Consider the following 22,077-nt stretch of genomic DNA (forward strand, 5'->3'; position numbering starts at 1 on the left):
GCAATACATCTCCAAGAGTTATTCTGGGCCTAAGGCTGATAATGAAGAGTCTTGAATTTTGTATCTCAGTGGATTGCCTTTAAGAGGCTGTAGATGTCTTTTCCATCTGCTCACCTCTGAGTGAATGCTGCATTTTTCCAGATAATGAGTTTTAAACAGGTGCTGTTTTTTAGTTTTCTGTTTTTCTGGCTTCCTGCTGCTTGTAAGTCTGTTGCTGCAGGGGTGATCTCCAGTCGTCTCCTTCCCATTTGCTGCTCTTGAGTGCTGGCCACCATGTTTTAGCAGGGGATGTGTGGTGCGGATGTTGAGCTGTCCAGCTTCCTCAGCCTTTCCCCTAAAGATTATCTTCCTTCCATCCTCTACCTCTTGCAGCGGACTTCCTTTCTCTTCACCCCCAGCTTAAAACCCCTTTCCTCACAGACAGAGGTTAGAGTCTCCTGAGCAAAGTTGTCATTTTTTCACCTCAAAAGTGTCCACTGGAATAAGCTCCAGCTGCCATGTGTCTGCCCTATGCTCAGCTTGCTTATGTTGTGGGGAGGAACAGTTAGTTACCAATGCAGCTGTGCTTGACTGCAAGTCAGAGTCTTTTAAATACCCATGGTAATGACCCTTACCCTTCTGGACAAATTCTGGAGCAAGAAAACCATTGGAAGGACTGGAAAAGCACAGCTTCTACTGGAAAGTCAATTTTGGGAGTAGAAATATTGGTTGTCTCAGAGACGGCTGGTTAAACATTGCTTGCTGTCTGTTAATTCACCACAGAGTTTGAATCAAGCTGTAAGGTCCCAAACGTGATGGATTTGGGTTGATGCTCTGTGGGTACACCACTTTTGGAAGGACTGCTTGAATCTTTTCATATTGCTACTGGAAGAGACATCCTGGAAATGCAGCCCAGGACGAAGAATGCCACAGGCATGATGGGTTAATTTTTTTCTTTTTTTTTTTTTCCTTTTTTTTTTTTTTTAAGTCAGATTTCTTCTTCCTGAGACAATTTTGCGTAATTAGGAGCTATAAATATTTTGGAAAATCAAGCCAATGCTGTCTTTCAGCAGAAATACCTTCAAACGTCTTGAGATCAGCTCCAGACTGAAAGCTATTAGTCTGGAGACTAATAGCCACTCTCGTGCACGCTATGTTACATGTTGGAGGTGTGGGGGGGTTTGTTGTTGTACTCCTAGCACAAAGTTTTCACTTGCTGTTCTGTTCTCTGCTGACCCAAACTGTTTTGAAGGTTAAAAAAGAAAAAAGTAGTGATCATGACCCTTCTGTATTTATTCATGCTTTTGGGTGCTGTGGAAGAAAAAAGCAAGTCAGAAACAAATAAATCTTAACATTTGTAGGAGAAAAGGTAAACTGACCATCTGCATTAATTTCTCCACATGTAAATGGATTTACAGTTAAAAAAACAGCAGCTATGTTGAGACAATAGATTGTAGCAGTCCCAAAAGACCAGTTGAGGTGTTTCATGGTCATATTTTTTCTCTGAAAATGCCTAGAGACTCATTGATCTCCAATGGAATCCTTATGATCTGCTTACTTCAACATCTGTTTTTTTTAATGTCTCCAAATGGAGATTTATTATTATATGGATGATTGCTAAACTTCCAAAGGAACCACTTGAGTAAGATAGGTAAGCATTTGTCATGCCAAAGAAAAAAACCCCACAACATATGTAGAGAAAAAGAAACACATTCTGGAAGTCATCTTTATTCTCACCCACATTTTTTGTTTAACACACAATGAAAATGAAAACTAAAATATATTCCACCCACTGAGGCACAGTTTTCAATAGCATTTCCTTTTGCAGGGACAGCTGCCAGAAAAATGGAGGTGTGATCTAACATCTTTCTTTTCTGTCTTTGAATAATTGAAATTAGACCATCCACACCATTTGAGCAAGAACTTTTACTGTTCAGTTGCTTTACTGTACCAATGCTTCAACAACTTGCCTTTGTGATAGGAGCTCTTAGATGAAATGCTTTAGGTCACCTGTGTTCTGAAGGGTCATACATGCAGTTTATGACAGCATCTCCTTGTCCTTTAGGTTGCATTTATTAAAGTTTCAATTTTAAAAATAAATATGCACCTGAAACACAATGTTACGACTTGTAATGGGAACACAAATTAAATCTGGTCCCTCAGTGTTTGGGACAGTCTTGTAGGAAAGGTGTTAAAAATTTACAGAAGTGAAGGAAGTGCTACAAACAAATAGTGACCCACGATGTGTTATTGGTAGTCCTCATCTTCTGAATTGATTAGTAGCTACATGATACAGCTAGATTAGAAGCACAGGAAGACAAATCTGCTTTGCTTTTTTAATGTAAAAAGAAAGTAGTATACGTTACAGCGACACTGAATAGCAGAAGTTTATATATGATGATAAAAACTCCCCTGTCACTGTGGTCTAGTTTGCATGAATGCATCTTATTTCTAGTTTACCAGGTTATAAAGTATTCCAGGCTAGTTTGTCTGTTGTGTTTGCAGCTCATCTGGGTTTCCCTAGAAACACCTTCTCAGTAATTTTCAATACTTTCAGTCTGGTTATCATCTGTTTTAGTTATTAGACAGATATATTCTACATAGGTATTGAGAACATAAACTGGCCAGAACTGTGGTCCATCAATTCTGGTATTCAGATTCTGGCATTAGCCGGTAGCAGATGATTTGCAGGAGTAAACTTCTGCAGTAGCAGATCCAAGAAATCTAGCATGATTTTGTCAAGATTTCTGATGATTTCTGCCAAAAGCCTCACTTTGAGTCTTTGTCTTCCTTTTTCTTCCATTACTTTATTACTGACAATAATCCTCTTAAAGGTATTTGTATGTATATTAGTGTGTTTGTGCATGTATTACTTGTGTATTTGGCTCTCTTGACTCATCTTTTCAGTGGTGTTTTGTGGCTAAGAAGCCGAGTAGTGCTAGCTCTTCATGTGTGAGTTGTGTAGATCTGGGCAATTACTTGCTTGCCTGGGAAGCTAAATGCTTTGTTCTTTCTCTCAACCTTTCTTTACATGGAACCGTGCATCTGTTATATCTTCACTTATTCAAATCCTGTCTTCTAACAATGACTGTTAGATGTCTCTGAGACATTTCCGGTTTTATGTCCTCTTGTTGAGGCAGGGTGACGTCTCCATGATGTCTTATGTGTTTCTAGTGAAATTTTGGTTCTCTTTCAGATTCATGAATGGTGAATCTTAGCAGGTAATGAGCAGCACAAATATTCCCTATTTCTTGCCCTCTGCTGCATGACTGACTGCTTTTTCTTTCTACCACTAACCTGCCATCATGTTACCCCTCAGCCTTCTTGCCTTGGTGAATAGTTAGTCCCTCTAATGGACCAGGCAAAATGTCTTTGTGTGCTGCAAAGGTCAAGGTGCTTCAGTGTTTGGGCCCGTTTCTGTCTATCTGTGGTAATGGCACTGATGGATTTATTGAACACTTCCAGAGAACTTCATGTTCAATGGCTAATTCAGAGTTTCTCTTCTGCACAGTTGATCAGACCAATAAAGTGATGACAAAGTAAAGAGTGAATGTGTGTATAAGACCTAGCATAGAAGGCTATACTGAACATTATTTTTCCTTGGTCTTTTATTTCTGAACATTGTCAGGTTTTTATCTGTTTTATCTTTGGCTTGCTTTTGACTTATTTTCTGAAGTTACTGCTCTGTGGGAGATTGAATGCTGTAACTCAGGCCTGTTTGGATGGATAATTAATCAGATTATATAATGTTTTCATTGACATTTCAGCTGCATATCTATAAAATGTACAACTTAGGAACAGGAATAACTTGGAAATAATTTTTCATTTTTCTCTCCCCACCCTATTTGTTTCTGGAAAGCAGGATCAGCAGAAGTCTTCTTTCACCTCAATTCTATCAAATGAAGCATCTTGTTCACTCTCTTCTCCTGAAAGCACTTTCAACTCCCAAGAGTCGTCTTCTTCCTTGACATCCAAAGTGGTTTATTCTGAGAGGCAGTCCTGGCTTGACCTAGTTAACAGCTCTGCCACAGAAGACGGTGATCAGCCTTTAACTTTCTGTGTACAGATTAACTCTGATGAGCCACCAGAAGCAGACTGTGGAGAAATGGCAGAAAGCCAGGAGGCTGGGCTTTCCAAACCCAGTGGTGGATCCCCAAACTCTTTTTTAGGTCCTGATACACATTGTCTAGCTGTTCCAGATGCAACAGGACAGAGATCACTAGTCAAAGGTGAGCTAATGACATTATTTTGTCTGCAGAGCCATACATTGTGGGAGCTCAGGGGTTTTCTTCAGCTTCCTTTCCCCTTCCTTCCTTTATGTTCTTCACTGAGGAGTTTTCCCATGGCACGTCATTTATAACAAATATTCGATTTATTAGGCGCTGAATATAACTTAGTATCTAACTGGTAAGTACCTACACAGCTTCTCTCAGGTTTTACCTATATGTTAAGATCATAGCCTCTGTATAAAATCCCAAAGTAGATGTATTTTTATTAGCTTTATTTCGATACAGATGTCTTATTAGTTAGGAGTGAACCAACACTTTAAGAAAGTGTGTCACAGAACTGACACCCTAAGCAAAACAGCATATGCAGGAAGTTGTAATTATGTGGTTAGGTCAATCCAGTTTTAAAAATAAAAGCAGTTGCGTTTACTTCCAGTATATATTTCCTATTTGTTTCATTGAGCTTCATGGTAATCAAGAGGAAACAACTGCAGTCCTGAACCAGAAAGTCCATTAAGATTGGATTTTGTTTAATGAAATGGGTATCTGCTTAGGTATTCTCCTACCAAAATGTACTGCTAAATTAAAAAGGTGGCAGAGTTCCAGAGTTTGGTTCCTGTTACTGTTAATAACTCTCCTGCATAGCAAGGCAATATGTCTTGCCTTTTGAGCAAAGCTGCTTCTTCCTGTATTAAAAGCAGTTGAAGCATAAGAGGCGTTTCTGGCATGCAACATGCTGAAGTGAGAAGATGCACAGCATGCTGCCTAGAGAAGTAATACCTAAGGAAGCAGTGAAGTTCTCGTGCACCAGTTCTACCCGTTATCCACAATCCCTGTAAATATTTGTAGAAAGGAACATTGTTGTCTCAGTGCAATGCAAACTAAAGGTGCATCCAAAAGCTTGGGCTGAAGGTAATGCAAAGGTGGAAAGAAACAGTATGGGACTCACTTAGTACTTGGGTTTTTTCTCTGGATGTGAACTCAGCACTGACTGAAAAATGATAGCATGAGACACATTAGGTATATTGTCAGTCTCCCAGTTGTTTTACAAATATAAACAGTTAACATGCCTTTAGTTTGTCATACGTTTTTCTGGTTTTACAAGAAAAAATAAAAGGAAATTGAGCAAAGTACAGATTCCATCAAAAGTGAAAATTAATTCAGAGGTTTTTGTGCTCAGCTTCAGCATCCATCTTCTAGGCTGCTCCGCTACAGACCTGTAGCAATGAAGATCAGTGAGAATTAAAACCAATAGTGTGCTTTTTTTTTCTTTTTTTTTCCTGTGACAAAAAAGAGTAGATGTGGAATCTGATTTCGACGAGTTCTGGCATTGCAAGTAGTGAAAAGGCTGGGACTTGTAGAAATGGGGTCCCTAATGAAAATGTCACAAAGACGTATTAAACATATTGCCTTCTGTAATTCTGGGTGAAGTTCAACTAAGTAATGCCTTAGGTACATTAGGTAGATTCAAGTGGATTGTTGGAGTGTAGGTCATATATGGCATGGTATCTTATAGATCTTGTTGAGCAAGATTCAGAAATCTAAACTTTTGCTTAAAATATGGTACTTTGGTAGTGTCAGCAATCACGCAATAATGTATAGGTTAATACTTTCCATCGTAGCTCTGAGGTGACAAGTACTTTTATGGATGGTCATAGAATTAGCATGACACATTCATAATCACATAATTGCAGTATAGTTTGACAGGCTCAATAATGCTAACCAATAAAACCAATACAAATGTAATCAAAGCACATTTTTCTATAGTCCTGCCCTTTGCAAGCTAGTTTTATTTTCCTAAAAATATTCCTAGGGAAATGGATTCTTCTACTGCTTACTGCTTAGCTAATGTCCAACCTTTATTGCAGCACATTTCCATCCTAACCAGGCCAGTGATCTCTGATGGAATTCCATAAATAGATCATTTTAATGGGACCATCACTATGGAAACCATATAACCTCCCTAGTTACTGTTTGCATCATAACCCATTATTGAACAAGCAAGATGTACAAAATACATGCATTTTTTTTTATCAGTCTGCATAATAGGGGGAGGGGACAGAGAGTATTGGTGTGTGGGACCTTCCCCCATAATGGCCACTGAAATAATAAATGAAATAATGTGCAAGGAGATTAATTAACCTACCCCAATTTGAGAATGAGGTAGAAACAAAAAAAGATTAACATAAAAATAGCATTTAAGTTCCAAATGAAAGTTATCAAAAAGGATGCAATTTTGGTTCTGTGTCTTTTCCTCCAAGAATTTCCCCCTCCAGCTAGTTGACAACTCTTGTTATCATTGAAACAAGAATATATACTTTAGTGCAGTCTGTATTATTTGCATTTCTGAACAGTGCATTTCTGACAGCTCATCATGTTTCAGAGCAATGAGACTGCATCCAGGAGACAGGTTCATATTCCATTGAAATCTGTCCTGAAAGCACGTCCCGTCTATGTTCAGACTGTCCTTCTGTTGTCAGAATAGCTATTTGGTCTTTGAACCCACTCCCCACAGAGCTTTCATGTTTGTCCATGCTCTCCCCTTCTCCTTTTGAGGATAGGAAAAAACTGTCACACTCTGCTTTGTGGCCACATTCTGCTTAGTAAAACCCCATTAGGAATTTTTAGTTGTAGTTGATAGTAGCCTAGAGCAGAGGGAAAAGTTTTCAAGAACTGAAGAGCACTTTTGTTGGCAAAAGTCAGATATGGAGGCCAGTGTGGCAAAGCTGGTACCTAGAATGCAGAAAGAATAGGTGTGGCTTTGTGAGAAGAGCTTCTCATGAAATTACAAAATTAGGGAAAAAACCTCAGTTATGGGTTAAACAATGAAAGAAGAATTTCTCAGAGATATATGGATGAATCTCTGCAAGAGAAACTACAGATTCAACTAAGTGATCATGGATTACTTTTTCAATTAAAATTATTTAATGAAATCTGCTAAGCAGCTGTGTCTGGTACAGGGTGCTGTACCATATGATATTTTTAATGACCTTTCCAGACACTTTTAGTGATGTTATGACCATTCTCAGCACCAGTTACTAGGGGAGTTTATATACCAGAGAGTAACACAAAGGTACAAAAAAGTAGAGCTCAGCAGTTTTCTCTTTTGAAAGATCATCATTATATTTCCATTTACTTTGTGAGAATACTTAAGTATTAGCATTGCGCTCCGTGTTGCAGCCTGCTACGTGCACAGTGACAAAGGATTCAAAGCTGCCTGTGACACAAAGAAACTAAAAGGTAAACAAGAAATGGTTGAGAATACAAACAATCATATGACTACGTGCTCTGTATCCAGAAGCTGGCCTTGCCCCGTTCAGGATGACTAGATATTCTCTGCAGCCAAACTCCATCCTTTTTATTTCTTCTGGTACTCACTGGAACAGAAAGTATCTGATTATGACCCATGAGCACCATCTTCAGAAACTATGATAACAAAAGGAGGGCAAAGAAACTGAGAGGTTATTATAAAAGAACAGGAATATAATGTTATTTATTAGGGGATCTTCTACTATAATGATAACATACTTCCTTGCATTTTCTGAGGGTTTATTATCATGTTAAGTTAATACCTTGGCAAGAAATTCTTATGGTACCACTTCTGGTTTATTTTAGCTTAGTGCACAGAAGCTAGTAGAAATGGTGTGTGCTGGTATTTTGAAAAACATGGGAAGTTTTTTCAAACGCCACCTGAGTTTTTTCCGGGCTGGTTTTATGGGAAGGAGTTGGTTAAATAGGAGCTGGATGCATTGAATTCCTTCTTTTCTCAGAACTGACATCCTCTTCCCCTCTGGAGTCTGCCTGTGCCAGTAATAGCCAGAACAGATCCTCTAATGTGCTCTGGCCCCTTAGCTCCTCTGCAAAGTTACGGAAAATGGCTAGACCATGACTGGAACTAGCCAAGAAGTAGGCCCATCATGAGAGCAACTGTGTAGAGAAACAACTGTGTTTGTTTGAATGATTATTTTGTTTCTTATCAAAAATGCCTTAAAAATCACAGTGAAAACTGGTGTTATGGTTTTCTGAACTCTCTGGAAAAGAGATATTTAGTGTTGTTTCTATTTCTCTCACTGTCTGTTAAAATACCATCCCTCGCTGCTGAATCCACTGTACTGGTATAGTCAAGAGCATTTAACTGCTGATGGTAACTTACTTTTCCTATTATTTTCTCTCACTCTCTCTTAACTTAGATTTTGTGAAATATATTCTGTTAGAGGAGGTTTTCAGTTTATAATGCTCCTTCTGCTAAACATTCCCTATTTCTGTATCACCACCACTTGGAAACAATCAGCTTCATTTTTCACAGCTGCTTTTTGAAAAGTTCTGGATAATTTCACTTTTTGTGAGCTTAAAGAGCATTAAAGTTGAGATTATAGGATGGCTCCTGTACTGCTGCTGCAAGGTGGGGAGTCTCAATACCTTGATGTCTCCCACCTGGGGCAAATTGGCTGACAGGAAGGTGGAAGTTGAAAATTGAGGAGGTGAAAAGCTGGACTTTTGAACCTCTGGCACCTTGCTCTTGTCTGTGATATCTCCTGTTAGTTAGAGGGAAATTCCAGATAAGTGGCATCAAGCCACCAAATTGTTTCACATCTCCTGAAACAGAATTTGTCAGAAGTTATGACTTGCTTGAAATATTACTTATTTTCCTCACCCCAACCTAGAATATCACTTTCTTTTGAACATTACAATATCTCAGGGCAGAATTTCCTTTTTCCTCAGGTCAGCACTGGTTATTTTCCAGTCTTCTCTCTGTGAAGTCTGACAAAGTTAAAACGCTATATGCTAAAGAAGTTTTCCAGAAGTGCAATGAAGCTTTAGCAGGCTGCAAGACTTGGGGTGAAGAGCATGGTGAGGGATACACAAAGAGTGATCCTCCCAGTGGCATCACTCAACAGAATTGATTAGTTAACACTGCCAAGGGAAAGGAAAAGTGCAGAATAAGGGTGTTACCCTGTGTGCGGGTACATGCTCATAAATTCACACGGTACCTAATATCCTTCCACTGTTGTTGTCTGTTCCTTAACACTATCATTCAGTAGGTCCTGAGAGAAAAATGGATGTATTTAATCTCTAAAATAGGATAAGATAAAGAACTGCTGTAATAGCATTTCTGTTTCTTAACTTGCATGCCTGAGCCAGCAAGTGGTTAGCTTGAGGAGTAGTAATGGAACAGATAACTTGCAGTATTATATTTTGAAGTGATTTTAAATGTGCCTGAAATTAGTTGTGTGACCTGGCTTGAAAAACTTATGCCAGAACAGTGTTAGTGGGGCCCAACCTGCCCATGTTATAAAGAACTTTTGCCAGTGGAATATATCCATCATTACAAACGTTCAGAGGTTAACAACGCTTAGGGAGGCTGAAACAGGCAATTTACTGCTTTTTACATCAGGGCCTGAGCTTGTGTACTATGTGCTTTTTGCATAAGGTTTTACTTTGTGATGGAAAACAAATGTTTAGTAACAATTCAGCAGTATCATCTAGACAGCCCCGGGTTCAGAGGAGGAATACAAATCACCAAAGCCTTGAAAATACAGAACTGGTGAATGCCTGTGCTTCTGATAGAAACTTCCTCATCTGCAGGTCAGTGCTATAACTGCAAGGGAATTAAACAATACCAAGCTCTGGGAAAATGTGCTGTGAATGTTTGAATCTGGAGGAAAAAGTCCAGTCTGTGCTTAAGCCTTTAAGTTAATGTGCCTTCATCTCTGTTATCCAACCTTAATTTTCTCTCAGGTGTTTTATGGGGAAAACAAGCAAGCAAACTATAGGTAGTGCTTGCTTTGTTTACTTTGGTGGCATTAAGAGCCTTGTGAAATATGTAATGCACCATTGTGTGAGTGAGGAAAAATATATTTTCTTATCACAGGTAATTTTATTGGGCTTGTTAATTGATTGTTAGATGTAATGCCTCTCCCTTTCTTCCATTACCTCTCCCCTTTTCAGATTTACAGCATCAATTTAGTGTGTTCAGTGGCAGCTTCAAGCCTGCAAAATGTGTGCTTTTGCTTTCTGAGCTTGGCTCAGGCAAACTCAGGACATTGAAGGTAAAAGTCCAGATAGGTATCAGACAGCGTGCCCTCAATTTATAGAGGCTTATTGGCAGTCATACGCTTTGCCAATAGCAACAGTATCTTGCTTCTATGCAAAATCACAGTATTAAGACCTTGTTTTGTTATTTCTGTGCTGTTATAGAATGATTAGTGTTGCTCAAGGTCCTGTCCAGCCTGGCCTCAAGCACTGCCAGGGGTGAAGCATTCACAACTTCCTTGGGCAGCCCATTCTGGTGCCTCACCATCCTCACAGCAAAGAACTTCTTCCTTATATCTAACCTGAACTTACACTGTTTAAGTTTGAACCTATTACCCATGGTCCTATCACTACAGTCCCTGATGAAGAGTAGCTTTCTCTGTTGGAGAACAACAACTTGTTGTTGGTCCTTGTTGTGGGAGAAGTTCACTGCTTGTCAGTGCAAACAAAGATGGAGACAAAAGTACTACATAATTCTTACCTGGCTCTACACAGCCTTCAGGTTTCACTCATGCTTGTTTTCCAACTGTTTCCTGAAATCCCATTTAGCTGTTTCACTGACACTCCCTTTATCTACCCAGTCTGAAGAATGTGGCAAATTCCCTCTGGAATTATCTGACCATGATCAATCCTTTGGGGGTAAGACTAGTGGAATAATAAGAGATAGGAGAGGAGTTTAAGGTTGCAATCTTGAAAGAATGTAGGAGCCGAGTGCGTATTGCTGGTCAAATGCATCATCTGGTAGCTTTTGCTGGGCTTTTCTGACTTTGGCTCCAATTTCTTCTGTGCTATTACTGTCCTCTTCATCTTCACCCACAATGCGTGGAAGAAGAGTGTTCAGTGAGGGTGTTTCCGCATGCTTGCTGCTTTGTAACCCTTTTAGGAAACTGAGGAGTGTAATAAGTTAGACTTAAATATCTGGAGCAGGGACTCTATGTCCCCATGGCTTGACTATTTTTTAAAATTGCTATACAGGATCAATGGAAACTTTTTTTCTGCTTATATACTTCTTAGTATTTGATAAAGGTAATTTTATCTCTCATAGTGATACTGTGTAGAGTCCTGATGGGTAACGTCTGCAGCAGAGTTGAGCCAGTCCTGTGCTAATAGAACAAACAGCTGCTTCATCCCAAGAAAGTAGGCAGGAAGTTAGTTTTATAATTACGAGCCTCATGGCATGAGCTGACAGTTTCCAGGAAATACTGCTGCTGTGTATTATGACTTACACTTGCGATTTTTTTCTGTTTCCCGCAGCTTGTTAAATATACAACAGTTCTCCTTTTCCTCCCCCAGCACTGTACCAACGTTGGACGCTATATTTAGTTCTTGTCAAGTTACAGCAGGCTTTTTATAATGACAAAATAGTGGAAAAAAGACCAGCAGCACAGTGAAGGCAAATATTTGTAGCATATCATAAACTTCTCTTGTAACCTAAATATTTAGAAAGAACTGGGGTGTAGGAGGATGCCGTTCTTTTTAAAACATGGAAAAGATAAGGAGCAGTCTCCTAAGTGTGCTGATATGTTGAAGCCTTTATGCTGCAGCATAAGTGAGCAAAAGGACCTCTTCCTTTTGTTCAGGAAAAGTTTTCTGACTGAAGACGGTTTAGAAAAGTCAATGTTTAACTTTTTGATAGAAGAAAAAAGTGCCCAGCCAATTTGTCACATGGAGGACTGCAGTTGACAGGAAGCACCACCACTATCCCCAGTAAAATAAACCCAGATGTTATCCCAGTGGATCTTGAGGGATTCATTAGCACCCTGAAAACACCAATAACTTTAAGATTTTCATTTAGCTAACACTGAAGTAGATAAGTTTGCAGTGTGGACTGAGGGACAAGACGACAGTTGCACAGTCTGTTGCTGAATATGGCTTTCTGCCAAAACACATAGCTCATATATGCCTGGTACACTTTTAGATTCTGACTGTTCATTTTAAAGCTGGTTTATTTTGAAAAATGTCTTTGCTTCAGTTTTTATGTTAAGATTCTTCATTCTCAGCTGTTTACTAGCTTTTGCTCTCATTTCCCCTCTGTCATGGAAGATGGTGCTGCAGCTTGGGAGCCATCAGAATAATTAAAGTGGAGATAACCATGGCTCTGTTGTAAGGCACCACAGTGAATTCTGTGCTGCAGCCTGTGAAACGCAGGAGTTAGGCATCATGTGTCCCAAGGATTCTTGCTTTTATATGTTTTCTATATATATTTTCTAGGGACCTTCTCTTGAGTCCTCTGAAATGTCCCTATGCTTTATTTCATTGTTCAGTTTTTTTTAAATTCTGCTTTAAAACCTGGCAATAAATTGGTACACCAAATAGAACTTGACCTGTGAGTTGCCAGGTAGAAATGTAATTCACTTTGTGCAGCATGTAAGGAAGGGTAGATGGGTATAAATGTTATCAATGTTGTTTTCATTCAAATGTAGCATTACTGACAGTTGTTCACTCTGTGATTTACTTGGAGCATGAAAGCAGCACTCTACAAATTGTAAATACATGCTCAGGTCTGTTTGGATCACAACTTGATTCTTAAAAGCATTTGAGTTTGGCAATATGTTTTTCCTATATGCATTATTACCCTATAAGTTACCCTAAAAATTGCCCTTAATTTTAACTCTAATACCATGACTTTTTGACTCGGCTAAGAGCCTTCCTGATGGCTGAACTTAACATTTCCTGCCACATTCATGTTCTCATACCCAATCTATATTTTCTTTGCAGATCAGGAAAAATGTGATAATGATGAGATGGAGCGACTTTACAAGTCATTAGAACAAGCAAGCCTGTCTCCCATTGGTGATCGTCGGCTGTCAACAAAGAAGGAGCTTAGGAAGTCATTTATCAAACGCAGCAAAAACCCCTCCATTAATGAGAAGCTCCACAAAATTCGAATGCTGAACAGCACATTAAAGGTGAGATTGCAGAGCTGGCCAGTGAAAAGCCTGAGAGAAAGAAACAGTTTGGCTAAAAAAAAGCAGCAGGGTTAGACTTCAGCCAAATACTAATTACATATTTACTTAAAGCCCCAGAGAATTTGGTTAAGCTTTTGAAACTGTTTTCTACTTCATTCTGAATACTTCTCTGTGTTCTGTTGTTCAATTTGAACTGGAAGCAGAGGCAATAGTTCAGAAGGGACCCTTCTTGCAGAAGTTCCAGCCCACTTGGAAAATTTAATAAAGAAAGCTTCTTTTAGTTAGCTGGAAAACTTGCAAGCTCAGCTGAATACACTAAACAGGGGAGCCTTAAAAAAGGAAGAGCAGACAAAGTACATTGATGATAAAGCATGAAAACGACCCTGAGCCAAAAAAAATTTTCCTTATGTGATTATTGGAGAATGTACAGGATGTGCCAAAGCTATTGTAAAGACCTCCTGTAACTAAAATATTTTTAATAACAAAAGCATCCTGCTTTTATTTTGGAAATGTATCATGAAATGAATGTGTGAGGGGGGTTCAAGGGTTGTTCCATGAAAGGGCTAGTAAATCTGTCTGGAATATGGGGATTTATGGGGCTGTTTACTCACCAGCATCAAGTACCACAGGATTTCAAAACCTGCTTCTGAATGGTACTGAGGGAAACAGAAAGCTTAATCATAGCATTTAAATTGTAAAGAGAAGAAAGAATAATACAGACCTGGGGCTTTACTTGTTTCTTTTTGTATGCATTAGAAGCAGGAATTGAATATCTTTTTTCAAGTGAGTGTATTTAGCTTCAGGCATTATAAGCTGAAAAAATGCGTGTAAAAACTTCTATCAGTGCCATTATTGATGTGATTATTAGTTGCAATGGGAAGCTTGGTTTTGGCATCTCAGCCTGTGTTAAAATTTCTTAAGATACAGTCAAAGAGGTAAGTGGGACTAGAGGCCTTCTTTCTGGCTCTGTTTGAGACCTGGTGAAGTCTTTCTTCAATATCAGAGTCTTCAGTGACATGGTACTAACTAAAGCAGTATTCACCTGCACCAGCAAAAAAGTGAGCCTATCGTATAACAGAAAGTTAGTTTAAAAAAATATGCCTATTTTATGGGACAGGAAGCTAAATATAGAAAATAAATCTAAGATCCAGTTAGTACAAATTAGAGTTGTACCATCTTGTGGGACAATCAGTTTCATTAGTGTGGAGCTGAAAGGAAGCCTTACTGACAGACATGAGCAAGGATAAGAGCTTTGCGTTTATTGAGCATGGGAGTATTACATAAGTTGTGATTAGCAGTATTTATAACCTTAGGTTTGTCTACCACTTGCATTTAATATAGAAAAATAATTTTTGGAATGTGCATAATGTATAAAATGTGTTGATCTTTTTTTGCTTTCTCCAAACTAAGAAATTGGAGTATTGACAAGACAAATATAGTGCAGAAATTTTCTCACAGAGTTCTATACATAGCAGTGTTTAAGTTAGCCTGTCTGGAAGGCAAATGCCTGCAGTGAGAAATTGCTGTATTTTTTGCATCAGTGGGACCATGTGCTTTCAAAGTCAATTTTCTTAACGTGTGACATGAGACATGAGATAATTGGAAATGATCTATTGGAAATTGAAAAATCAGGATTTTTTTCACATCTGATCCATATTTACTCTGCTTTAATTAAAGCCCTATTAGTTTGAGATGTGATTTATGCAAGATTCAGTGTAATTTTAATGTTGGACTTTTGACTCCACATCTTTAACAACAGCTGCCACAACATATCATTAACAAAACATGCTTTGCATAGCTTGGAACAGAGGGAAGCTGTGTGCAAATGCATCACAGTCTTAATGAATGTGGGAAAAAGATTTAGTGGTACAGGAAGAATTCTATGGCATTGATTTTTGCCACCAAGTTCATCCACTGAAAACACTCTTCTCAATCTTCTACTTCCATGCCTCCTCTTCTTCTCTTAGGCTAACTGTGCATATTTCTGCATCAATGCCAGAAGCCTTCTTCCTTCTTACAAGGCTCTTCTTACAAGGCTTCCTCCTTAGGTCTTGAGGGTAGGACCTGTGTAAGTTGAATAAGCTTTAGTGTTTAAAAAAAGGCTCAGGCATAAGAGGAATTAGAGTAGCTGATAGTTCATTAGACAAATAGTGGAGTGTGGATGTGTAGGCAGCCTATTGCTACTATCAGGGAAGTGGTGTGAATTTGTAGGAATTTATTCAAGGTGTTTTCAAGGCAGCCACTAGCACAGGATGTCCTTAGGTGTGATAAAACTGAGGGCAGCAGAAGATGGTTGGAACTATTCCATTGCTTTCAGATATTGGAGGGTAATGGAGATGAGCAAAAGCAGTAAGGGTTAGTGCAGCATGTTGCCTCCATTAAGAAACTGTAGCTGCTAACTAAGGCTCCTTTATCTTGTGTTCTGCTGCATGGATAAGCAACAGGGGCAGGAAAAGCAGGGTGCTTTGTCGTGTCAGAAAATGTGAGGACATCAATGAATATAAATATCTGAAAGGAGAGTGCAAAGAAGGCAGAGCCAGACTCTTTTTGGTGGTGCCCAGTGGCAGCATCAGAGGCAGTGGATGAAAACTGACACACAGGAGGTTCCCTCTGAACATCAAGAAATGCTTTTTTTATGGTGAGGGTCAATGGGCACTGGAACAGGTTGCCCAGAGAGGCTGCAGAGTCTCCATCCTTGGAGATATTCAAAAGCCATCTGGACATGGTCCTGGGCAACTTGTTCTAGGTGGCTCTGCTTGAGGAAGTGGGTTGGAGCAGATGCCTTCTGGAAGTCTCTTCCAATTTCAACCATTCTGTGATTCTGTGACATAAAGTGTCTCAGTGCCCCTATACTAGTGACAGCTCACGTCTTAACAATTGAACCAGGGTGCTTGCAATATATGGTCTGAGCTGCTTTGTTCTAAAAGTAGAGACCAGATCTATTAGTGGTAGCTGGTGGTAGATGTATTAGCAGCCATGTGTCCTAGACACTCTACTGCCAGTGCACAGATTATATCCAAAATTATTTTCTGTCTAGCTGCCAGAGAAGAGACATTTATGGTTTCTTCAGTGAATAAGTATTTTTTAAGACAGTTGGAACTGGTGTGAAATGCAGAAACAAACATTGTTGTGTCTAGTTTAATGCAAGTACTAACTTGTGAGAGAGCATAGCAATGTCTAATTTTCACGTGAATTCTCTCTCATGAAGCTTTGCTAAGACTCCTATAAAGCAATATACATGAAATCAAAATCTGGCCTTCAAATGGGATGAATTTCTGCTGTGGATTTAACTTTGATCTATGATCTAAAAATGGAAACAAGTTGCCAGGAGAATGGATAATTGTCACTTCTTCTTGTGACATGGTTCTCTAATGTTCCCAGATTGTTTTTGGTCTGGACAATGAGCTTGATTTTTTCAGTAGGAAATAACCACTTATTCTCTTCCTAGTGTAAGGAGCATGACCTGGCCACAATTAACCAGTTGCTAGACGACCCAAAGTTGACAGCAGTGAAGTACAGAGAGTGGAGGAACACAAACATCATGCTGGTCCATGATATTTATCAGCAGCAGGAGGCCCAAGATGTATCCACAGAGAATAGCGAGGAGCAAGAGATGACTCCACAGCCTATCACTGAAAGTTCTATCTGAGGCCATGTTTCAAAAGGTTCGTTGCAAGATTTTTCCTTATGGGTCTTCATGTACAGGCACTTTAAACTTCTGCATTTTGAAGTTTGTTTTCTCCAAGTGTTCTTCGAAAGGAAAACAACCACTTCTCCAAAGCTTTAATACCTCTTGCAAAATTCATTTCATGTCAAAAGGGCAAATCTCCCAGATTAAAAAACATGCCTGAACCTGGGCTGCATACCTAAAAAGACTGCTTTATGAAGAAGTGAAGAAATGTTTTTCCATCTTTGGAGAAGTAAATAAAATATGTCCAACTCCTGGAAGTCACAGAGCTGTGTAATAGGTACAGTATAAATGTGAGATCTTTGGGGTTGTTTTAACCATGTAACTTACCTTAAAGGAAGCTATAACACAATGCCAGCAGGATGTAGTCCACTCTCTACCATTTTACCCTGTAAGGTAACCTTATGTATGCATATTCATCTCTACCTTCACTTTCAGAACTCTACAAGTTTAAACTCAGACACGTAGAAGTCATTATGCATGAGTTTATACTACGGACACCTGTCACGTTTCAGGCACCTGGTTTGTGCTCTGCCTGATGTTTTATGTGTTCCAAATTTATTTATGGACCAGACCAAGGTATTGTCTTTCTACATGAAGAAGAGAAGGTCTCTCAATGTTTGCTAACATGTAATTTACTCTTCATTGAGGCAGCTTCAACAAGTTTCAACTTTTCTTACGGACTTGGCAGAATTCCTTAGAAGATTATTTTCTTCTTTCTTATTTTTGACCACTGGGAACATATGAGGTACAAGATCATCCCAGATTCCTACTTAGGAAGGTGATCAAATTTATAAGGCAGAAGCTAAATAATTAAATCCCTGATGTGAACCTGAAAGTGTAAAACAAAGCTGCAAATATTTTTGTAAATATATGTCATTTTATGGCTTATATGAATGTGACTATATACTGTATATATGTTTTATTTATATATTTATATATGCATATACATTCCTGATGTAGGTAGGCACACAAGGACCAGGTTGACTTGAAATGCCTCTTTGTTTTTTGTTCAATTATGTATCACTGTAATGGTTCTACAGCTGAGATTACTCTGGGACATCTGTTGTAACTTTTCCTTCTGTCTTTCTAGCTTTGAGTTTTAGATGAAGAAAATCTGTACAATTTAGGCCAGGAAAATAAGTTTTCTAGAAAGGTTCAGAATTTCCACTAGGGCAAACAATAGTAAGTATATTAAGAGTTTTGCTGTAGGATCATAATTTTTTTACTTAATTCTTCTCGGTAAGCCAAACCGAACTCTAAGCTTGTTTTATCCTTCTTATTTTCTGCGTATGCATAAGTATGAGGAACTTTGCAGAGTGCTGAATATTAAAAGGCAAGAATTAGCCCTCCATCCTCAAATTAATATCTCTACAGGAACTGTGGCAATCTACTACTTTGTAAAGATATCCTTTCCCATTTTTTTTCAACAATTTATCTTTTAAAGTGAAATACACTATACAGATGCAGGAATATATTCATTAGTCTTTATACATTATATGTTTTATAATAGCTTAACTGAGAAAACAAAAATAGTGTTAGTGAGAACATGTGAAATCTTTTCCACCTATATAGTAGTTAGTCTGCCTGTTGATATTGCATTTTTAACACTCAGTAGATTTCCTTTTGAAATAATGAAATTAATTTCCCTGTGCATCCAAAAATGGCAGTTTAAGGCTGTTCTGAGTGTGAGAACTGAGGAGCAGATGATAAGCTATAAGAAAAGGGAAACAGAAGGAAGAATGTAGGCTCCTTTGATAAGGGCTTTAATGGCAGAGGGTCAGGGGAAATGGGGGCTGGTTGGATGCAGAAGCAGGGCTATGCTTGGGACAGCATCATTGCTTCAGGTATAAAAGGGTTTTGGAGTGTCAGGGTAAGGACTGATAGTTGGGTCCAAACTTACTAATTGGAGCTAATTTGCTGCTGGGTACCAAATATCAGCTGAGACCTGAAAGTGGGTGACAGACTAAATGGGGAAGCAGGCAAAGAACAGGTTAAAAAGGTATTGTTTTCAGGAATTTGCAATTGAGCAGTGATTTCATCACTAATTCCAACTAGACAGATATTAAGTAAACTCAGTACTTGGTGCAATTTGATTTAGAATAATCTTACAAATCCAGCCAATTTTGTTAGGTTTTTTTTCTTAGCTTTTTTTTTTTTTAAGTCTTTCACCATTCCCGGAAGACCTTCTGGACAGTGAGTGTCCTGCTCCTAATTGAAATTCTTCAAATTCTTCAAATTCTTCAAAGCAGATGTGTAAGTGGGAGAGGGATAGCCCCTGAATTTGACATGACGTTGATTAACCGCTAAGAGCACACTGAAAATTAGGAGTGGCAGGGATTTAATCTACTTGGTCCATCTCAATTTTGACTACCTGGTGCTAAATAACTGATGAATAATGGAGGTCAAGTTACATGTATATTTTCTCTTGCAAGAGTGAGTTTCTCCTAAAACAAAGTGTGTAAGCACCTTTCTTCTTCAAAAGCACTTAAAAACAAGCACACACTTAAGTGACCTGTCAAACTGGGCCAGATGACTCAGTACGTTGCGTTCTGAGCAAAGTCCTAGTCAGCTCTGCTGAAGTAAATTTGCACTATACAAAGGAAAGCACTATGTAGTCTGCAAGTGCTGTGTTGGCTCTTCTCACACTGTGTTTGTATAAGCATATACAAAAGTGGCTTTCCAAATATAGAGATAGAGAAATGTCTTTGAACTGCCCAAACTTTACTGTTGTTTTTGACAGATTACATAGCCTAAATTAACTTTTAAGTTACTCTTTTTCAGATGGTCAGTAGATACTTATTGTTGAGCTACTGAGGTTTCAGAAACCTGCTGAGGATGGGTTGTATCACCCTTGTAGAAAAGAATAGAAAATTCTTGACTGGGGTTACTTTAATGCAGATCTTACTTCAACAAATTTCTGTGTGTTCAGGAAAACAAATGTATGAGTTTTATGCAAGTGCATTGCTGGGAGTCTTTCTCTGTTCTCTTCTGGTACTATTTAGATCCAAAACAAATCTAAAGTATGGGAAATGCAAAATAAAAATTGTAGCAAAATAGGATTCATTTCACAGCATTGCTAATCGATGTGACAGTTTTCACCTGGTGCTAGGTTCATCACAAGGGGCTGTGCAATGATGAGAAAGCCACAAAGAAAGAAAGAAGTGTGCACAAGCTGACAGCTACAACTACTAATGCAGCAGGGAGCCACCTTGGCAGGAGAAACTTGAAAAAGCTTTGTGCTCTGCTCAGTGACACTTGGGGTGAATGGTATCTGCTGGTCTGAATTTGGAAGGCCTGCACTATTGACTCATAGTGTAGGGAAACTGTGCATCCCTTGTGAATGTCCAAAAGTCTTTAACCATCTGTTTAACCATCTGCCTCATGGGACTTGTTTTATATACTTTTTCAGGAGAAAGTGTGAGCATAGATGTGTGCACATCCACAATCACTCCTTTATCAGTGAAGCTTTCTGATATTAGTGTAGGAAGTCCAGCTATGTAGATTTTGGAGTAACTAATGACAATATCTAATTTCAGTTGGTTTTGCAGCCTGTCTCTGGTGACTTTTCTGGAAATCAAATCTCTGTTTTGTTGGTGTAAATCTCATGAGTTAGCAGAATGAGGTGGGATCACATTTCCTTTCCTAAGATGGGAGAGGTTTCATATGGGGACTGTAAATTTTTTCTGCATCTAGTTCAGATGATTTACTCCAAACTGGGTTTCACCTGAAACAAGAGTAAATAGGAATAAATAATGTGCTAAACCTTTTTTTACCTTTCCCAAATAACTTTCTTTTTTTGGAGAAAACCTTCACATTGATAGAAAAAGTTGTTATGGGACAGCCAAGGAGGGAGGGGAAGAAAATCGGTGGTATTTGATTTAAAACTATGTAGAATTTCAGAATTTAAAATGATTTATAACTAGGAGAAATTACGGCATGCTGCATCTATTATGTGTGGCTGTAAACTTACATGTCTTTTAGAGATATAGTATAATATAAAAACTTGTATTTTTTGACTCTTAAAGTAGCAAGGGAGTCCATGTAAGCATAATTCTATGTGAGGAACTCCACTTTCTATGGTTGAAGTTCGGGATTTGGGCTTTTTTTGTTCTTGTTTTGCTTGTTTGGTGGTACAAAAGAGACCAGTTGCAATGAGGTCGTGGGCTTACTTAATTTATAAGACATGTCTTTCTGTTAACAGGAAGCCAAAGTGGTTTTCTTGTAGTAGCAGAGCCAAAGTGGTATTTCCTGTTTTATGTGGGGCATTTTGAAGCAGCAGGCATTTTAAGATGTCAGTCAGCATTTCCTTGGAGGCTTGAAGATTTATCCCATTTTGGTCTGCTTCAAGCTGTCACATTCTTACATTTTATAAACAGATTTCCGTACTACTGAAAACAAAAATTGAGGTGAAAAAAAAAAAAAAACCCAACAGAAAAACAGAACAGAAAAGCTTTTTCTGAGCTCAGATCAGGCTGAAATTCTTGTGTCAGTGCACAAGGGTAATAGGACCTTAGCTTGCCAAAAGCTGGGCATTTCAATGATGAAAAAAGATTGTCAGGTGCTGAGAAGAGTACTACATTCCTTGAAATTTGCTATGGGAGAAGTTCCAAGTCCCGTCTGCTCTGAAAAAAAAAAAAAATTAATGCTTTTCTAATTTATTTTCTCCTAGAAAAAAAATCCAAAGAGAGTGCTTTATAAGCTGGCAGAAAGGTAAAAATGAAATATGCATGTAAGTGATATTTTATCAGCCTTGATGTATTGCCTTGAAATGATTGACTCTAGATGATTAAGCCTTTAAAGCAGAAAATCTGTTTTAATAACCACATTGTCTGAGGCTTATTTTACCCCATGGTCCGTGTGAGGTCTGTTTTGAGGATGTAGATGTATGGCCTTTTCATAGGGCAAATGGCTTACATCATCATACCATAGCTTAGGAACCATGTGAACTCTTAACATTCCCTGTGTCCTAGATGCCTTAGGACCTACCCAAATTATTCTGACTCTTGAAGTTGCTCATGGAAATTTTACATTCTCCCACCTAAAAATAAAGAAAAGACAATATGAAACTATCTCCCACTCTCATGTGAAGAGAAAGTAGCACTAGTGTAGCAAGATTCAGGTAAGTTATTTATGAACATTTAGCAAAATAACTCACCTGGTGAAATGCCTTATATGCATAAAAATAGCAGTACTCTTGTGCAAAGCTTTCAGTGCTGAGGACTGGCTAAAAGGAAGAATG

The 22,077-nt window shown here is 38.6% G+C and overlaps 1 protein-coding gene across 4 annotated transcripts in view; it reads left to right on the top strand.

Annotated features, from left to right (window-relative positions):
• Positions 1-17,773, top strand: part of IPCEF1 (interaction protein for cytohesin exchange factors 1) — a 41,025-nt gene extending 23,252 nt beyond the window's left edge. For 3 of the 4 annotated variants that reach the window (XM_061378685.1, XM_061378689.1, XM_061378688.1), the window contains 3 exons: positions 3,839-4,208; positions 12,957-13,147; positions 16,596-17,773. In XM_061378685.1, the coding sequence (XP_061234669.1) occupies positions 3,839-4,208; positions 12,957-13,147; positions 16,596-16,796 (762 nt within the window). In that variant the 3' untranslated portion in view covers positions 16,797-17,773. The remainder of the gene's footprint in view (positions 1-3,838; positions 4,209-12,956; positions 13,148-16,595) is intronic. The other variant, XM_061378686.1, reaches the window with a different exon arrangement.
• Positions 17,774-22,077: the final 4,304 nt, after the last annotated feature.

This window comes from Neopsephotus bourkii, unplaced genomic scaffold (assembly GCF_033783945.1).
Source record: "Neopsephotus bourkii isolate Nb327-2 ecotype Australia unplaced genomic scaffold, CSIRO-AGI_Nbou_v1 NB_1767, whole genome shotgun sequence".
Lineage (NCBI taxonomy): Eukaryota > Metazoa > Chordata > Aves > Psittaciformes > Psittacidae > Neopsephotus > Neopsephotus bourkii.